This window comes from Cydia splendana, chromosome Z (assembly GCF_910591565.1).
Source record: "Cydia splendana chromosome Z, ilCydSple1.2, whole genome shotgun sequence".
Classification (NCBI taxonomy): Eukaryota; Metazoa; Arthropoda; class Insecta; order Lepidoptera; family Tortricidae; genus Cydia; species Cydia splendana.
The window spans coordinates 11,440,995-11,461,181 of NC_085987.1; the positions used below are offsets into that span (position 1 = coordinate 11,440,995).

The 20,187-nt window shown below is 39.4% G+C and overlaps 1 protein-coding gene across 1 annotated transcript in view; it reads left to right on the plus strand.

Annotated features, from left to right (window-relative positions):
• Nucleotides 1-19,410, plus strand: part of LOC134804504 (mucin-2) — a 93,112-nt gene extending 73,702 nt beyond the window's left edge. The window contains exons 3-10 of the mRNA XM_063777567.1: nt 10,698-13,605; nt 14,417-14,655; nt 15,690-15,766; nt 16,041-16,410; nt 16,529-16,659; nt 17,126-17,275; nt 18,520-18,677; nt 19,287-19,410. Coding sequence (XP_063633637.1) covers nt 10,698-13,605; nt 14,417-14,655; nt 15,690-15,766; nt 16,041-16,410; nt 16,529-16,659; nt 17,126-17,275; nt 18,520-18,677; nt 19,287-19,407 — 4,154 coding nt within the window. The 3' untranslated portion in view covers nt 19,408-19,410. The remainder of the gene's footprint in view (nt 1-10,697; nt 13,606-14,416; nt 14,656-15,689; nt 15,767-16,040; nt 16,411-16,528; nt 16,660-17,125; nt 17,276-18,519; nt 18,678-19,286) is intronic.
• The last annotated feature ends 777 nt before the right edge of the window (nt 19,411-20,187 follow it).

The following is a 20,187-nucleotide window of genomic DNA, read 5'->3' on the forward strand; positions in this document are numbered from 1 at the left end:
ATTTTCCAATAGCTGATACGGCTGTTAGGGCCGGCGCACATACCCACGATACGACGTCGTATCGTGGAACGATGCGGCGTTGTCTCACGTTGAGACGTCGTGTAACGTTGCGACGTTGTGTCGTAAAAATCTACGACGTCGTATCGTGGGCACTATACGACGACGTGTCGCGTTGCGACGTCGTGTCGTAGAAACCTACGACGTCGTATCGTGAGCACTATACGATGCCGTATAACGTTGCGGCGTCGTGTCGTAAAAACCTACGGCGCAAACAGTAAGTAAACATTCTGCGACTTCTTAGAGGTAATGGCAGCAAAACAAGAACATGTCTGTTGCAATCCTTATATCTTGATTAACTGCGATGATTTTTTACGTTTTCAACGTCATGGTAGTAACATGCCGTAAATGTTACCATGGTTACCAGTATAATTTGACACTGGGTTAACGGTTTAACCGCTTAACCTCGGGCTAGTGGGATGGTGCAAGTGGCCCTTAATGGTAGATCGTGCAGATAATTGAAAATAGATACTTACTTCTGTATGAGGAAGATTTAAAGCTTTGAAAACAAAAAAAAATACAGTTGTCTATTACACAATTATTGAATTACTTGTATTAAACGGTTTTATACAAATAATTCAATATTTGTGTAAAATTCTTACTCAATAATTTTCCACGATTCATATTTTATTGACAGATATGGCGATTCATATGTTATGAAAGACGTGACAGATAGACGGACGGACAGAGTCATAAGGGTTTTTGGTACGAAACCCTAAAAAGCATAATATGTATTAAGAATAGCGCTAAAATATATGCATGTAGCGACTGTTTACCGTCATTGGCATTATCTACTAGAGCCTTTGCGAGCTGTCTTGCGAGCCCAATGGTCACGCCATTACGAATAAAAAGTGCATGGACTTATAGTATGAATAAGCCATATGACATATGAGTATAATTGTTAATTTGTTGTGCTAACGGTACTTTCGAATCGTAGTCTGATTGTGGTCGACTAAAACTACGATACGATATCGTGTCGTGAATCAATCAATGCACATCGTAGATTTCCACGATACGGCGCCGCAACGTGACACGACGTCGTAAAATGTCCAGACACGACGTCGTATTGTGCCGCGACACGACGTCGTATCGCGCCACGATACGACGTCGTAACGTTACACGACGTCGCAACGTGAGACGATGTCGCGTCGTCTCACGATACGGCGTCGTATCGTGGGTATGTGTGCCGGCCCTAAACGCGTAGCGGGCCAAAAAATCTCGCGGATGAACAAGGTACGTCTAAACACAAAAGGTTGGTCTGTTCGTTAAATATAGGTACACCAGATTAAGTTCACTAAGTTCAGATATTTTTTATTGTATTTAATTAACATTCTTATCGGCTTAAAATTGTATTTACCTACTTATTTCCACAACAGCGTGATTAGTTATATCTAAAAACTAGGTATTTACATCAAGTTAGTTTTAGTCATGTAAAATCTGATGACGTCGGGTTTCTGTTTATCGTATTTCACAAAGGCTGTGTAACATGAAATTGTGTGTAAGTTAGTATAGAAAATATAAGTTGCGTGGGATATCAATGAACGATATAACGCAGGTCTTTTACTTCTGTAAGAAATGCCGACACTAAAGCTCACACGCGCAAACCCAAACAAGTGGCCGGCTTAGCATGCAAATGTATTGCCACTCGCCCTAAGCACCGCGCTCGAGCTAAACGTCAGGTCCTTAAAACGACACGTAGGTAGTGACATTTTTTAAATTTAATGACCGTTGTTTATCGCTAAATGGGGCTCAAAACACGGCCTGGCTCTGAACGTTATAAAGAGCTTTTAAGCCCCTTTCCATGAACATCACGTGCGTGAATGTCCCGTTTCACATGTGCCTTTCTAATTACCCGTGATTTAGGTGCATGGCTCCGCTTTTCGAAATCATCAGAAAACTCCGGTATACGTTAAAATTTATCGTCCCTACATACCTACAGAAAGAAAACAACGGGTTTAGGTCACGTCTCTGACGTCCGTCTTACGAATTTTCAATCGGTCGAATCTGTCGGTCACGTCACCTGTCGCGAGTTTAACATTTTTTCCCCATCACAAAAAGTGCACAGCGCTGCTAAAGAAGTTTTCACTTCAAAAAAACACTACGAAGTACTTACCAAAAAATACGAAGGAAAAAGTTCAATTTGCATCAGTTTTCCCGCGAGTGCTCCGATTGCGTACCTACCTATCTGTCCAATTGATATTTATCGGTGCCTTTTTCAAAGAAAACAACAAAAATAGTATTGAATTCACGACGGAGACGATCGTATTTGAAAGACAAAACAATCAATTACTCCTTTTTTGTTGCCAGTATTCACAATTCAAGATATCTGAGCGCCAAAACTCGACTTTGCACTTAAGGCATGTTGTTTTTATTGGAGGCGCTCTTGCTCGAATAAATGTTCCACTATAACCAGATTATACTGAACTGTTTACGGTCTAGCCTCTAGTGTATTTTTAAGATAACTTGCAAAAATATAAAATTGGGTGTGTAATGTGCTATTTTTTCATTTGAATATCAGTCATTTTTGTTTGTTTTCACTAATTAACCAACGCCTAATTGATTGACGAGATGCATAGCTTGCAGGCCCAGTGAAATTCCTAGAAAGGATGTTTAAATAATAGGAAAAAAATTTTGCGGACGAGATCCGGAAAATTGCGGGTCACTTCTGGATCTAGATTAGCTCAGGACCGGGACAAGTGGCGTACTAACTAGAAGAGAGGCCTATGCTCAGCAGTGGGCGATAAAGGGCTGATATGATGATGATGATACAGGGCGATAAAGGGCTGATATGGCGATAAAGCTTTCTCAAGCAGGCAAAATTTAATAATAATAATTTTAAAAATGTAATTAAATAATCTTTAAAGCTATCCATCTCCAGTAGGTACACGCAGGCACTAACGCTCAAAAATCGGTTAAGAATTTATAATAAGGGAGGGTAATAATAAGGGAATGCAACACGTAAACATCAACATAGACAAAAGGGACAAGGAAGAAGACGTACGTATATATGCATTAGGTACTGATGTCTTTTTATTCAGAAGGGGAGTTATTGAAGAAAAGTCAAAAACTGTTTAACTAATTGTTTGTACAATAATTTTCGTTGAAAGTTCTCAATACAAATCTTTATTGTCGGCTACAGAACCCTAAAAAAAGTCGACGTGATTCCCTATTTATAAATTGTATAGATAAATATTAAACCTTCTGTATTTTTTTTAGTTCTGTCTAATCTGCCTAGTCTTATTGTATTTAAACAAATTCACATCCCCCAAACGTACTGTGTATATAGCGCTTGCCGAGACGCGTAACGCGTAGCGTATCACTAGAATATACAGACAGGAGAGTGATAGCTAAAAGGCTTCCGTTTTATCCTTTGTGCAGCGAGGCGTATTATTTGATGTGCAAACGTAGTTGTTCAGGAATAACCACGCGCCGCATTATGCATTTAAACTAAATTTACCTTAGCATTTGGAATGGCTTAAAATACATGTTAGTCGGTTCTAAACATCGAGCTATAAGTAGATTTTGTTTTACCGCCTTAAAGGACGTACAATAAGGAGTTAGAAATAAATTACGTCACGCTCTCTGCCAAACCCACATTGCATATTGGCATTTATTATTATATGCAGAGAATTTATTACATAATTGGTACAGTCAGCACCAGAAGTTGGTAAGCGGGCGAGCTGTTCAAAATGACCTTGACGCGACATTATAATTCGCGAACGTCATTACGTTAGATTTTTTTTTAAAAGGATCTGTGAGACAATAATAGGTACCTCTATGAAAAAATGTTCTTCCTCTTTATGAAAAAATATGTTAGTCTATTTTGAAGCCACTAGTAAGAGTATCGATCCCGATGTGCCCTCACCAGACGTGATGAGGCTCACCTTCTAATTAGGTATATGATCCGTGAGCGAGTAATTTCCTCGCGATTATCTTTCTCGAATAATATGACCCGAATCTCAGGGAATATAGTAATATAGTACCTACCTACTTACACGAGGCTCGGGAATAAATGGGCACCTGTCTCGTTATACCATGTAATATGTATATGTATACTTTCTTAAGATATTTATTGACGGTAAGGCAAGTAAAAACCCGATTTCTCAATGCCTACGAGTATATTTAATGGGATCCACTCACACATACATACAATAAATATAGATGATATTTTGTTATAAGTACTTACTTTAGTAGTAGTACTTTACTTACTTCATAACATAATATGTATTACTTAGTGTGTGATTTAACATAACTATCGCCAGTTCATTTGCGTCGCATAAAGTGACGTAGAGACTAGTTAGCTAATTACATAAAGAATTATTTTATGGTTTTACGCAAGGGATTGTTGTGCTGCGCCGAGCGTTGTTTGTGCCCGTACAAGAAGTAGAGCTTACTGCGAGTTTTTAATAATCCCGCCGTTCTATAACTACAGCTTCTCTTGGGTAAATAAAATACTAGATAATCTTAAATAGAATAAAAACTACAAAAAAACGTATCCTATTCTTGTGATTTTCACTTGAGGTAAATAAAATACTAGATAATCTTAAATAGAATAAAAACTACAAAAAAAACGTCAACGTTCATTTAAAATTAATGTTATATATTTTTTTAACTTTATGTCATAAAATACAACGAGGTCCAAATGGAGGACTTAATGTCAGAGATGATCGAGCTATGTAGGTATATCGAGATAATTTGGATAAAAGCGACCGAACTTATGAAAAACACATGTTATACAATCGCCATCAGATATATTAGAGCGGCCAATGTGCTTTAAAATATCTGAACATGCACTTTAACATCTTGATAATGATAATAGACGGTGTGTTCAGATATTTGTAAACAGCTTGACCGATGCTATATTTGTGATGGCGACTGTACACGTAAACATATGCGTGTCATCTTTATGAATTTCATCTGACCGTGCTTTACTCTTTCTCAGCATTGCTACTGCAGTATTGCAGCGTGACATTATTGCCGACTGCATTGCTGCCGCAAATATCAAAATCGAGGTCGATGCCTAGATTTTTGACACAGCTCGATTATCTCTGGCATTCTGCCGCAGGTCTTCATCAGGAGTTCCATTTCACCAAATAGCACTGTTTATTCAAATGCTTGGTTTTTAGGTAAAAATATTACCTCTGTTACTATAAGTATGCTTATAAGGTTTGTGGAGCTCCCTCAATTCCCCGTGGAACCCATTATCAGATTTCGACCATGACAAACATGTTTAACTTACTTAACAAACTTAACGAACAACATAACATACGCGTCGTTCAGCCGGCGTATTATGGATGGCTTTATCCATCTTTATCCATGTGATAAAATAATTGTCACTTTTTAACACCGTGGGATAGAAAGTGACGGACACCGTTTTATGACGCTGTCACGTAGACAAGAACGACCATCATATCCGTACTGGTCTTCATCGGCGGTTCCAAATAGATGAAAATACAAAAAAAGTGTTTTTGTATTTTTATCTACAACTAGACGGGCCCGCAGCTCCGCTCGCGTAAATGAAATAAAGAGTTCGTCTTATGTTTAGTTAAATACCGACATTATTATGTATTCAACCCTGCCATGGTTTAAAACTGTGATAGGGATTTCTTATTTGTAGCCGTTATTTGGATAACTCAATTCGCAAATTTGTCAAATAATGATGTGATTTGATAAAAGGCAAGATTGTATTTTTTCATCTACACGTATTTATTTAAAACTTGTTTCAAGATAAAATTATTATTTATTCTTATAAACCTAGTTGCAAAAACGTTCATTAGATTAATTTTCGCCTTAAGACGAATATGGACGACCACCGCCCTTAAATCGCCTTTTCATACAAACATAGGTAGTCTAGTCCTCTCGGTCTTGCGATAGCTCTCGCCAGTCGCCATGGCCGAGGTTGAGCAGGTCTTGAACAACTACGTCGTTTCAGCGGGGACCTAGGACGTCCATTCGGGCGTCTCCCATTTTGTTGTCCCAAGTACCTGCGCTCTCTTCACGGCACGATCCGCTTCCATTCTCTCTAAGTGTCCGAGCCACCACTGAATTTAGCCGCTTTTGTCTCTCAATATTTCGCCACTATATCGGACCACATCCTTATTTCTATGGCAACAAAATTATATTACGATATTTGGCTGACTGCTGACTGTACATTTGCTTATTTTTATCAGGTCGCTCAATAATATCTGAACATGCACTTTAATCTACCTACATAACTTACTATCAACTTTGTATTTTTGGCCCATCTCAGCATTCTTAGCCCGTTCCCCGGACGAATGGCAATGTTTGCCGAAGCCGTGAAAGTCAATCTGAATAATATAACTCAAAAATAAATTTAAAACAACAAAATACAAATTGATAATAATAATATAGTAATTACTTTGATTGATAAGAATGATAAGTCATATATGACATAAATCACTCGTATGGGCTCTATAGACTAAGGTTGAGGTTGACAGCACTTTTTATTTTACTTTGTGTAAAAAAACTCAGAAATACCCGTATACCAACATGACAAACATAATTTAGTTTACTTTAACTTACGGATTATTTGGTCTAATCTGTAGCACCGCCAAACGAAAGCAACCGAGAGTTGCCGAGAAATGGCCGATGTCGTAAAATGAAGATTGTTATGAAAATTTCTTTTCATTATTTTAAATTAAATACGCATCGGAAGCGATAGTTTTTATGCTCTAGTTCTATTCCCATATGTAGATAATTGATTTGAACAGGTTTTTCTTATCATACGTGCGTCGTATTCGAGAAACGTGTCAAAATCTTTTTTAGAAATTTGTAAGGCGCCATCTCGCTTCTTCCCTCGTTTTTTATCCCGTTCTGGTTTTTCAGTTTTATATATATGATGATAGGTACTTTAAGATTTGAGGAGTTCCCTTGATTCCTAATGCATTAATGAACAAACAATAAAATTAATAAAGAAAACATGCATCCGATTGAGACTCAACCTCCTTCTTCTGGAATTTTGAACTTGATTAAAAATAATTAAGAGCGCTCTTACAAGAAAAGTCGAAATAATGCAAAATTGATGATACTAGTCGACGAAATTCAGGACTTTGCGCTCATTATTAGAAACAATGAGTACTTGTTCCAGTAAAAGCGTCTTCTTATCTTTATAAATATCGTTGTAAATATTAGAAAAAGGACTTATTAAATTAGTAATGATTTTTTTTCTGATGGTCGTTTCCGAAAAACCCCGTGAAGCACTGAATGGCGAGCTCTTATTTGGAAATGTTGAGAATTTTACTCTGCTAAACCTGGCTATTTTGTGTTACTAATACCCTGTACTTTAGGCATATCAAACTATATTTTTCCTACATACCTTTGAGAAAGAGAAAATCAAAGTAAAACGAACTCGATTTTCTCTCCGAAACAAGTGTCAATACCTACGAAAATCTACTTAATATCGAAGTCATTTTCATACTCAAGCAATCTGCAACGTTTGCTTATGCTGTTGGTATACATTAGTGTTTATGAAATTCTACTATAATTTTTTGGCAATTTTTTGAAAACTACTCTATATTACCGATGACGCGCGCTGCGCCAGCTCAGTGCCGCGGCAGAGCTTGTAGAGGCAGGACGTGTGTCGGTCGGCTCCGCACATTTTCAACGGCGACGACGAGGTTTTTTATCATTGTGTGCGGCGGGCGCCGTGTAAAACGCTATACTGTGTGCGTGTAAACCGCAACGAGAGACTTTGATCCTAGCACTGTTTTTATAGTATTATAATTTATAATGGTACAGTTTAATAAACTACCGGACAGGATTAAAAATATTTGAAACGACCTGACATTCTATATGTATTTATTTGACTCAAGATAGTACTCAGGGTCTGATGATGGAGCCGGAAGGTGGTCACCGGTACCAATCAACCATGCAACTAAACCACTTCGTGTTTAGGCTCGTTTTATTCATCTCAACAAGATCTTTGACACAAGATAGTACTCAGGGTCTGATGATGGAGCCGGAAGGTGGTCACCGGTACCAATCAACCATGCAACTAAACCACTTCGTGTTTGGGCTCGTTTGATTCGGCTCAACAAGATCTTTGACTTAAGATAGTACTCAGGGTCTGATGATGGAGCCGGAAGGTGGTCACCAGTACCAATCAACAATGCAACTAAACCACTTCGTGTTTAGGCTCGTTTTATTCGTCTCAACAAGATCTTTGACTTAAGATAGTACTCAGGGTCTGATGATGGAGCCGGAAGGTGGTCACCGGTACCAATCAACCATGCAACTAAACCACTTCGTGTTTGGGCTCGTTTGATTCGTCTCAACAAGATCTTTGGCACAAGATAATACTCTGGGTCTGATGATGGAGCCGGAAGGTGGTCACCGGTACCAATCAACCATGCAACTAAACCACTTCGTGTTTAGGCTCGTTTGATTCGTCTCAACAAGATCTTTGACACAAGATAGTACTCAGGGTCTGATGATGGAGCCGGCAGGTGGTCACCGGTACCAATCAACCATGCCACTAAACCACTTCGTGTTTAGGCTCGTTTTATTCGTTTCTATAAGATCTTTGACACAAGATAGTACTCAGGGTCTGATGTTGGAGCCGGAAGGTGGTCACCGGTACCAATCAACCATGCAAGTAAACCACTTCGTGTTTAGGCTCGTTTGATTCGTCTCAACAAGACCTTGGACACAAGATAGTACTCAGGATCTGATGATGGAGCTGGAAGGTGGCCACGGGTACCAGACTACCATGTAACTGAACCACTTCGTGTTTGGGCTCGTTTGATTTGTCGCAACAAGATCTTTGACACAAGGTAGTACTGAGGGTCTGATGATGGATCCGGAAGGTGGTGACCGGTACCAATCAACCATGCAACTAAACCACTTCGTGTTTGGCTTCGTTCGATTCGTCGCAACAAGATCTTTGACACAAGTTAGTACTCAGGGTCTGATGATGGAGCTGGACTGTGGCCACGGGTACCAGTCTACCATGTAACTGAACCACTTCGTGTTTGGGCTCGTTTGATTTGTCGCAACAAGATCTTTGACACAAGGTAGTACTGAGGGTATGATGATGGATCCGGAAGGTGGTCACCGGTACCAATCAACCATGCAACTACACCACTTCGTGTTTGGCTTCGTTCGATTCGACGCAACAAGATCTTTGACACAAGTTAGTACTCAGGGTCTGATGATGGAGCTGGACTGTGGCCACGGGTACCAGTCTACCATGTAACTGAACCACTTCGTGTTTGGGCTCGTTTGATTCGTCGCAATAAGATGTTTGACACAAGATACTACTCAGGGTCTGATGATGGAGCTGATGATGATAGACAGGTACCCGTCGCCACCTTCGCGCTCCATCATCAGACCCTGAGTACTACCTTGTGTCAAAGATCTTGTTGAGATGAATAAAACGTGCCTAAACACGAAGTGGTTTAGTTGCATGGTTGATTGGTACCGGTGACCACCTTCCGGCTCCAACATCAGACCCTGAGTACTATCTTGTGTCAAAGATCTTATAGAAACGAATAAAACGAGCCTAAACACGAAGTGGTTTAGTGGCATGGTTGATTGGTACCGGTGACCACCTGCCGGCTCCATCATCAAACCCTGAGTACTATCTTGTGTCAAAGATCTTGTTGAGACGAATCAAACGAGCCTAAACACGAAGTGGTTTAGTTGCATGGTTGATTGGTACCGGTGACCACCTTCCGGCTCCATCATCAGACCCTGAGTATTATCTTGTGCCAAAGATCTTGTTGAGACGAATCAAACGAGCCCAAACACGAAGTTGTTTAGTTACATGATAGACTGGTACCCGTGGCCACCTTCCAGCTCCATCATCAGACCCTGTGTATCTTCAGTGTCAAATATCTTGTTGAGACGAATCAAACGAGCCTAATCATGTTACTACATGGTTGATTGGTATCCGTGACCACCTTAATCATCATCAGATCCTCAGTACCAGTTCGTTTTTAAACCCTCGTTGATACAAACTTTACAACCTATAGGTACCAAATGCAATGACGAAACATGTAAATAAGCGAGTAGGTACCTATAATTTCTTTCGAGTAATATACCTTCATAAGTACGAGTATGGGGCTATTCATAAATTACGTCGTTTCAAATGGGAGGAGAGGGGGGGGGGGGGTCTGGACATCGGATGATGGTAACATGACGTAGGAGGAAACAGATTCATCCGAAGCTTGATTTTTGGATGATTTGAGGGGAGGGGGGGGTCAAAAATCGTCAAAAATAGATGACGTAATTTATGAACAGCCCCTATGTACATTTGCACTGCATTTAGTATTTTCGTACTTACCAAATAACAGTTTTAGAACTTTAAAAGTTAAGTACAGTTAGTGTTGTTATGGTTGATTTCAATATGCTTCGCGAAGGATCAAGAATGTTTAATCCATCATTGTAGTGCGAGTGTGGTAGAAGGGATCGGCATACTGAGCTCGCACGGCCTGCCGCAGCGCGTAAAATACCTAAACTCGCTCAACGCCGAAATGTAATAGCGCTCTTAAACCCTTCTTTGCAAGTCACCCTTGTAACATTCGAATTACAATTATACTGATACATATTTGAGAATGAATAATATTGTTATAAATGTATAAATCATAACAGTACTTAACTGTGATTTTATGTTGTTTCAGACGAAAATGATTTTTATTACTCACCGATAGAAAAGAACTTTGCTCAAGTTCAACCACCTCTGTTCCCGAGTCGACCGCCGACGTTCTACGAACACGGGGACTCTTTCCGAGTACCACAGCCGCAACAACCTCTCTACAATGACGGCTACGTCAGGTTCCCTAGCCCAAATTACAATCAGAACCCGTCACCTTTCCAATTACCGACGGGTAGGAGTCAATCTGGAGGCCAATATTATGTCAATCAACCCGATTACAACCCTCAGCAACGCCAAAAGTACAGGCCAGCGCTACCTCATAATTACCAAATTGTACACCCAGCGTCAACTAAACGACCTAATGTATCACAGATTCATTCCATAGCATATCAAAATGACCCATCGAAACCAGAAACATTTTTGGGTCAAATAACAATAAATAATCCTGACATTGATTATTTGCAAAATACACGTTTCAAAAATATACCTTTCGATGGAAATAGCCTGAAAAGTAATGGTCAAAGTGGACATATCGCTCATGATGAAGATATTGACAATGATAATCAAGATCTATTCGATCTTCATAGGGTTACCACTTACAATCCAAACAAGATAATCCCTAAGATAAAACAAAATGTGAAACCGAATGCTGCACGGTTTACTAACTACGAGCATTCAGAATTAGAAGAAGAGAACACTGACTTGGGTAATGTTCCGGGAAAACTATTTTCGAGGAACAATAACCTTAGGCAACCAAATTCGCAATCAAGTCCTTATCATGCTTCATCTACAGAATATAAAGGACTTTTAGACTTGGAGCCCTTACTTGAAGAAGATATAAGTGATATCGGTTCGTTTAGAGAACTAATGAAACATACACAAGGTTCGTTTGACGTTCAAGTAATTAAGTCTAACAATAGCAAATATTCAGAAGTTTCAGATGATAGCAAGCCAGATGCTTCTTCTATGAATGAAGGTAATGTACCAAAAGATGCTTCAGTTAAATTGTCATCAGAAGTAAGTAACCCACCTACAGCTCCAGTCCCATCAACCACAACAGTTGTTAAAGAAAATTATAATTCTCACGAGGAGAATAGTAGCGAGGAAGCACTGGCTGATTCAGAATATGAGGATGTTTATTATGACGAACCAGAAAGCACCGAAGTGCAACATACCACTAAACCGCCTCAACATATAAATCAGCATACGGAAACGACGACGTCTAATATTTATGATGAATACGATGCTACCGATGAACCAGAAAATACAACATATGAAGCTAATACAACTGTAACTGAATCATTTGATGTGTTAGTTATGAAACCAGATAACAACACTATGGTGGAAGATGATAATTTCAAGCAATTTGTCGATACACCTATTATTGACCAATCTGATGATTTATCGAAGAACGATACTAAAGTTAACAACAATATGACGAGCTCTGAAGAAGATCTTACATCTATAGAAACTCCTTCTATTCTTGGTCAAGAAGTAGTATCCGTCGTGACTACGAAAAGCGTAGTAAACGGTACAATATCTATACAAGACGTTACATATGCACCGAGTACCAAAAAGATAGGTGCAATCACAGAAACTGCATTTATGGCCGACAATAATAACAATGATACATCTTTGCCCGTCACAACTGAAAATTGGGTAGTAGTGGCTTCAGTACAGACTAGTCGGAGTGTTTCTGGGGCGCGATTTTTACCATTCCCAACTGTTGAGCAAGAAGAAAAAAAACAAGTACTCACCGATGATAATGATGAAAGCGTGGAAGAAGACGAGGAAAACATTACACAAGATCCGCGAGAGCAAGTAAGTGGATTAATTACCAGCTCGTCTACAGAAAATATAAATGATAAACTTGACAGTATTCAATCAGAATTATCAAGTGCTGTACTTTCGGGCTCGTTGGATAAAGCAAACAAGAATATTGAGTTGATAACGGAAGCCACGACAGAACCGACAACCACAACGTCTACAACAACTACAACTACAGCGTCATCTTTAAATATATTTACTTTAAAGAGTACACAAGCTCCAGTAACAACAGAGCGATCAGCGCCGGAACCTTTACCAGTTATGATCAAAAAGTTTACTCCGCGTGTTACTACTTCCACCACACCGAAACCTAGAAAAAAACCGTCATTGGTGACTGTGATGGACGATTTGACAGGACTGCTACCTCCCGGCTATAAGCCTAGATTGTCTTATAAAGACAAACGCACTAGCACCACCACGACTACCACGACACCTGCACCTACTTCTACGACGGAAGAACCATTCATAAACAACACGCAAGGTCGTTCATCAGGCATAAGTTCTAAGAACAAAGTTATACTTCTAGATATCAAATCTCTTCGGCCTAAGGAATATAAACCCAAAGAAAATAAACCTCAAGAAGAAGGGTCAAAACATGTGCCAAACGATGAATTAAGTATGTTATTGCCACCGGGATACAAATTCCCTGCAAGTGAAGAAAGCACTAGTAAAGAATCTAGCAAACTAGATATTTTGGACAAAGTGCAAAAGGTAGACATCTCTGCATTCTTACCTAAAGATTTTAAATTGAATCCATCAACAGGTGCCCCCAAAATTGAACAACCTGTAAAAGCTTCGCCTGTGGATATATCGGCGTTATTACCACCTGGATTTAAGTTAAACAAAACTGATAACGATAAGAGCGGCAATCCGTTGGATAGTATTAAGATTGCAGATGTTTCTAATTTGCTTCCACCTGGCTTCAAATTGAATAAAAGTGAAGAAACAGCGGCGCCCAGTTCAACTACGAAAGCTCCTGGGGGAATTAAACTAGTGTTCCCATCAAGGCCAGGAAGCAAACCCGTAAGGAAAACTACGCCCAGGCCCAGTGGCGAGAGTGGACCAAGTCCAGTTACTCCCAAGATCCAGAAAGGTTGGCCAACAAGGTAATTGAGATACAGCTTCTTTGTTCCAATATTTTTTTTTGCTCTTGCCACTCTCATTACTTAAGGTGCAGTGCGTTCAGCCAGCAGTTTTTAAAAGTCGTAGCGCTTTTTTAGGTCACAATACGGTTAGTTACACAAAACATATTTATAGCTTATGAATAACAATCTTCAGGCCTTTTTCTAGTAACTTCATCGATTCGAAACCTGATTAAACAAACTTCGATCGATAGAAAAAATATCACGAACGTCTGCCTGCGCGGTACAGGGGCGACGAGGTAGGACGACTAAGGGTAACATGCCATTTCTGACCGCAGCTGCACTACTAGTGCGAACGCGTCGGTGTTATTGTCAATTTCCATAGTAAAATGAATGGTAGTGCTGCTGTCGTTGGAAATGGACTGTCACCTTAAGGGCGGCGGGGAAGGTGCGGGTGCCGTACGCTTGCCGCCCGCACCTTCCCCGCCACCCTTAGTCGTCCTCCCCCGTCGCCCCGTACCGCGCAGGCGAGGACTCATTTAAGCGGTCGGTCTATACTATAACAATATTCCCGGGCACGCACGCACTGCCGTCCGCTTAGTGATCAGCAAGCTGCGTTCTGGGAAGGACCTGAACTTTACTGCACCTTGAAAGCTTTTCATACGTTCTGTGTGGTACAAGACCAATTTGACTCTTGCCACAGTGACATTATACTCGTAACATTGTTTTATTTTGCTTACTATGCATCTCTTAATTATAAAAAAAATATAAATATATTAAAATATATTATTAGGTCATTTGTTGTACTTGTTCACGGGTCTCCTTCATTTCGTAGAGCATCAACTGAGTTTACCGGCTGGCCCACTCCATCTACGACACCGTTTTCGATTGAAAAGTTGCTGGAGGCTCAGAGGAACGCGACCGCTACCAGTCCTTCTCCCGAGTTGAGCACCTCGCCGACCACTCGCCGCGTCGTCAGCACCACGACAACCACGCCTGCGCCGCCGCCCTCCACCACTCCTGGCGTATGCCGCCATGAATGTGATATTGCTGCTACTATCAAAATTGTGTCCGGTATGTTTAAGACATTTACCATAATTTCCTAAGAAGTGATTGTCATTTATGTCACGTGCATACCACGTTCAGACGTAGGGCTGTCTGTCTCTCAATTCCTTGGCAGTCCTCAATTGTGCGTTTCTCGAGGAACTTCCTGCCTCGCACAGCTCAACTGTGGAATTTCCGGACCGATACGACCTTCAAACCTTCAAGAAAAGAGTGTACTCCCATCTTAAAATCACCCCGGCAGCGCACTTAGAACCCCTCTGGTGTTGCGGGTGTCCATGGGCGGCGGTAATCGCTTACCATCAGGTGATCCGTCTGCTCGTTTGCCTCCTATATCATAAAAAAATGTTAAACACTAGTAGTTAGTGTTTATGATTCCTTTTGTAATTGGGTCTTCATCAATATAATTACCTTTATTTTTGTCAGTCCTAATTAAATGAAACAAATATCTATGAAATAATAAATGTATAGTAACGTGTAGTAACTTTTGTATTGATTTCTGTAATGAGGTGTGCAACAAAGAGTATTTCTATTATATTGTATTGTAGTAAGTAGATAGCTACCTAATAGTTTCCACATAGTAAATTTGACGGGGATGAATATATTTTTCCTCAGTCTCCCATTGACCACAAACGCTGTCATAAAGGGTTCGAAATATTGGGGTGCATTTTAATAACGCGATACCCGATAGAATCCGCTTAAATAGTTTCATTAACATGAATAACTTTCGCGGTAACCTAAAACAATGTTAAGCAAATAGCTAATAGAGTCAGACCAAGAATAGTATGCAGTGGATTTGATAGCCCACGCAGTGGAAGTGTTATTTTAAACGTCAAACTTCTATGAAATTATGACGTATAAATGACACTTGCACTGCGGGGGCTATCAAATCCGCTGCAGACTTTTTTTGGTCCGACTCTACTTGCAATAGTAATACATTTATGTGCGGAAAATTGGGAAAGTTCACTCACAATTTGTATTTTACAACAAATTGTGAGTAAATTAGATATATTTAATAATGTAATTTTGCTATTATTTCATTCCAGGCGTAACATGGGTACCAGAGTTATTAGACCATCATACCGAAGAATGGCAAAGATTAGCTGAAGAAGTAAAACAAGAGGTAAAAGTGATAGCAACTCACTTTTTATGCTCCATTTTAAAAGCAATATAATAGTAAAACAACCTTGACTGCGTTTATAATTCGAAAATTAACTTGTTATGATCCATTATTATACCCTTACTTTAATCATTATTCACGCTTCGTTGCATTAAGTACATTAAACCATTTTTTTAAACAGCTTTATTTATGTCCTAAACATAATAAAGTTTTTACTATGAAATTATGCAAGTCCTATTTTTTTTTATTCCTATTAACCAAGATGATTTTCTTGCAGCTTAATTCTGTCTACTCGAAGTCTAACCTTCTCAGCAAATGGTACAAAGGAATAAGGATTGACGGATTCAGTAAAGGTTCCGTTCTAGTGGACTATTTCATCGAGATGAATGATGTAGAAAAGAGAGTGGACACGTTAGAATTAAAGAAACTGTTTCACAAATCTTTACATGAGGCTAAGCCAGGTTCCGTCATGGAGCCCGTCCCTGAGGAACCGCAGGAGCTGGACCCAGACGTGATGCTGGGTGATCAACCTGATGAAGATAGAATGAAGAAAAGCAATGAAAAGATGACTAAAACTATCGACAAATCTGCTGGGAAATTAGAAATTGGTAAATTCGTGATGGACCCCGCGTACACGGAATTCATAGGTAATTCATAACAATCCTAATATGTGCTTTTAGTTATATTGATTATAAATTATTCATTCGCCGACTAATAATCGTCAAAAGTAACCACATAGTAATTAAACTTGCTTATTTATTTCAGTACTGCCGAAACGAGAAGAACCGACGCTTGTCATCCCAGAAGAGGAATCCTTTTTGCCGCAGTGGGGAATCGCAGTTATTGTTATAGCGATGGCGTCTTTACTATTTGTCATTATATTCGGCGTCACCGTTGTAAGTTTCATTTTCTTTGTTATCATAAAAAATACTTACATTTTGGCATCATAATTATATGCAAATAATGTAATTTTGTTATCATTCGACGATGCGTCTCGCTTGCGCCAATATTTACGGACAAGTACGAGCGAAATGGACGCGCGAATGATAACTAAATGACATCATTTGGATATCATTTGATGTCAAGATGTACGCTCGTATTGCCCTCTAGGTATCTAATGTTAAATATTTTATACTAGCAGTGTAAAGAAAGTTAGGTACCTACTCGAAATAATTAATAACCTGCTTGTGGTTCGCCGGCGGCCCGCGTACCGAACCTACTGGAAAAGGTCTGAAAATTCATATTAATTTTTGTGGGCCATCGGCAACCCCCTTGGCCTGTCGCTACACAGTTTCATTTGTTTTATTGGCAATCAATGTTAAGCAAGTAAAACTAATAAATAAATCCCTATTTATATTTTAGTTAGTGAACCGGCAGAAAAGCTCCAAAGCCAAGCAGCCTATACCGCTCAGTGAGGACATGCTTCGCGAGTTGGATAAGAGTCACATGGGAGGCTTCGACGAAATGCACCAAATGAAGGAACGTGATCTACCTTATTTGCCTTCAGGAAAGGTTGTTGCCTTAAACTAATTTTACTTCCGTAGAACATTTTACATGGTTACATATTTAATTACACAAACGGGTCTACCGTGATATAATTTCATTGTAATTTGAAAATTAAACAAATATGTGTACAAAACGCGAGAGTTTAAAATGTTATATTTTACATGGCTATAAATATGTGTGACTGAATATCTTTTGTTTGTAACCTTTATGATTACTACAAGTAGTAAAGATACTCTATAAAGGATCAGTTGCACCAAACTGTTTGTTATCGTTAAAGAGTTCGCTAAATTTTATTGTATGTAAAGTTTTATAGTAAACCGCCGCGGCGCGCCGGGTGATGTTGATCAGTCTGTCAAGTGTGGATGGTGCAACTGGCAAAAATTCTTAACACTAATATAACTATTCTTGTATACTTAGATCTACAAAACTCTATTAACGTAGGCATTATTTAAAATATGAGGGTAAGATTGATTAATGAGTACAATATGCTCTAACGCATTAGTTGGCATTTCTTGTCGCTAATTCCTTGATTATAAAGATGAAAAAGACCGTCCTTGTCAGCTGCAACTTATCAAGTATTTAATAACGGTTTACGCTACACATTATGAAGGGAATGATGAATGTGGTGGAAGAAAAAGGGGTTGGAAAAGGGTTTGCGAAGTGAGTCAGTAGTCTCGGGCTTTTTCATAACGCAATTACCTACTCGTCACGTTATACAATTTAGGGGATTATGGGGTTAACATTATTCTCAAAATATATCGAATAGGCTGTTTATGAGAATGATAAGCATGGTGGGGAGGGTGATTTAATAAAAAAGTGTATTGGTGTGGGCTAGGAAGAATAAATAGATAGGAATTAACAAAATACCTATGAGTTCAAGCTAGCATGGTCATTTATGTACACAATAAATATTATTGGAAACAGGGTACATGAATTTTACAGCTAATGTAGATGACGCTGTAGGTACGCTTGGGGCTGGTCTCTTTTTAGAACCATGCACATCTTATACAATCAATGAATACATGAAGTTTTACTAGGATAAATGTAGTTTAATAAGTATATTCTAGATCATGTAAAAAAGGTAATATTTACATAAAATAGGTTTACCGACCGACTATCGGTTTTTCATCGGTTCCCAATTAGTAGGTCCAGTTAGAAAATAATGGTAGCCCTTGAAAGTATAAGAAGTAAAATATATTTTAACTTCAACCATTATAGACGTGCCCATTATGCAATTTTTTTAATGACAGCGAATGTCGACGGCGTTCATCGAGCAGTTGGCGTTCCCGACGCCGGGCGACTCGTGGCGCTCCGAGTGGACGCCGCAGCTGCAGAAGTACATGCAGCACTACACGCCGGACTCTGGACGCGGCTCGCAAATCTATGGCGCTGGAGGCAACGCTTACGGGTAAGCTGCAAAGTGCAAACACTAAGAAAAATAAACGTACATCCATTTGTACTTTGTTCTCATGTAGTAGGAACTTTTATTTTCCGTCGCGTCGTGCGACTCTTGTAGACTGATTTTCATATTAGGTCCATAATAAGTCCATAATAAACTATGTATATTAGGTAAGAATGAAATATATTATTGTGATAGAGTGCTATACTTTTCTCAGCCTCCCATTTGCTAAAACTTAAAAGTAAATTGAGGGAAGTTACATTAGGGTTGCTCTACAGCACCCTTTTGATTTGTTCTCCGAATCTGCACATATAACTTGGCACATAACTTTTGGGCACTAAACCACCGGGTTTTTAAAATAGAGCAACTTCATGACAATAAATCGTTAGGTACGTTTTATTGCCATCTAAGAACCTCTATTTCAGTTATACATTTTTAAACACGACCTAATAATGCTTATTTTGTCTGTTTATATATACATACATACATTTACAAGAAGTTCTAAGTATCGGACTAGGGTTTATATGTGTGTACTTATTGGGCGATCAACTAACACGAGTTCACATTGTACCGCCGTAACACGGCGACCAAGAGTCTGAAACGTTGTTTTGTTGGCAGCTACGGCGGTGGATCGCAGATTTACGGGCAGACGGGCGGCTCCCAGGTGTACGGGTACACGGGCGAGTACCCGCGCTCGCACTACTCGCGCCGACGCTCCGACTACGACACCAACTTCTAGAATGTCTCCCTTGGTGCCACTCCTTAAATAAGAGCTCTCTTGACTCAATCTTGACAATACCCTTTCATGTATCGATCACGCTGATGTTATGTTATAACGAGGACAGTAATGTCCACTGTTTCGGGGAACTATCGGGACATAAACCCGACGACTCCCTTGTCAGTCAGTAAGTTTCATCCCGTCCTATCATAGACATCCTCTTTATTTATTGTAATTATCAGTTCCAGGCGGTAAATAATAATTATCCTAGCACCAAAATTGACCTCTTTTAAATATACCTACTAAATAACTATCTATTTAACAAGTTTTACAGTACGAATTTGGATATCCATAGTTACATATATTAATAAAATAGATAAGCTTTTTAGACCGGCCTATAAAGTATTAAAACAGTGCCACGAATATTAAATTGAAATCATTTTTTCGAGGCGTATTTAATCGATTAATAAAGAATTTAGCTGCCAAATTTTTCGTAACTGTATATTTACGACTGATTGTGAAATGTAAATAAGTAGCATTAAGTACTCACCAAGATAATGTAAGTAAAGAGAAGACGGTGTAACTAATAACGAAATTATTTCTGTAGATATCTCTATGCATACCTATATTTGCTCAGACACGTAGTAGAGCGCCTGTGGATAGAATGCAAGCGTGAAACGCATAATTGTGCCAAATATTCATGGGAAGTGCTTACGATGCACCTGTGAGTGCATGGTTAACGAACGCATCATGAGCGCTTGAGTTGTTTGAGTTCGTGTACTGGCTGCGCATGAGCTTCGA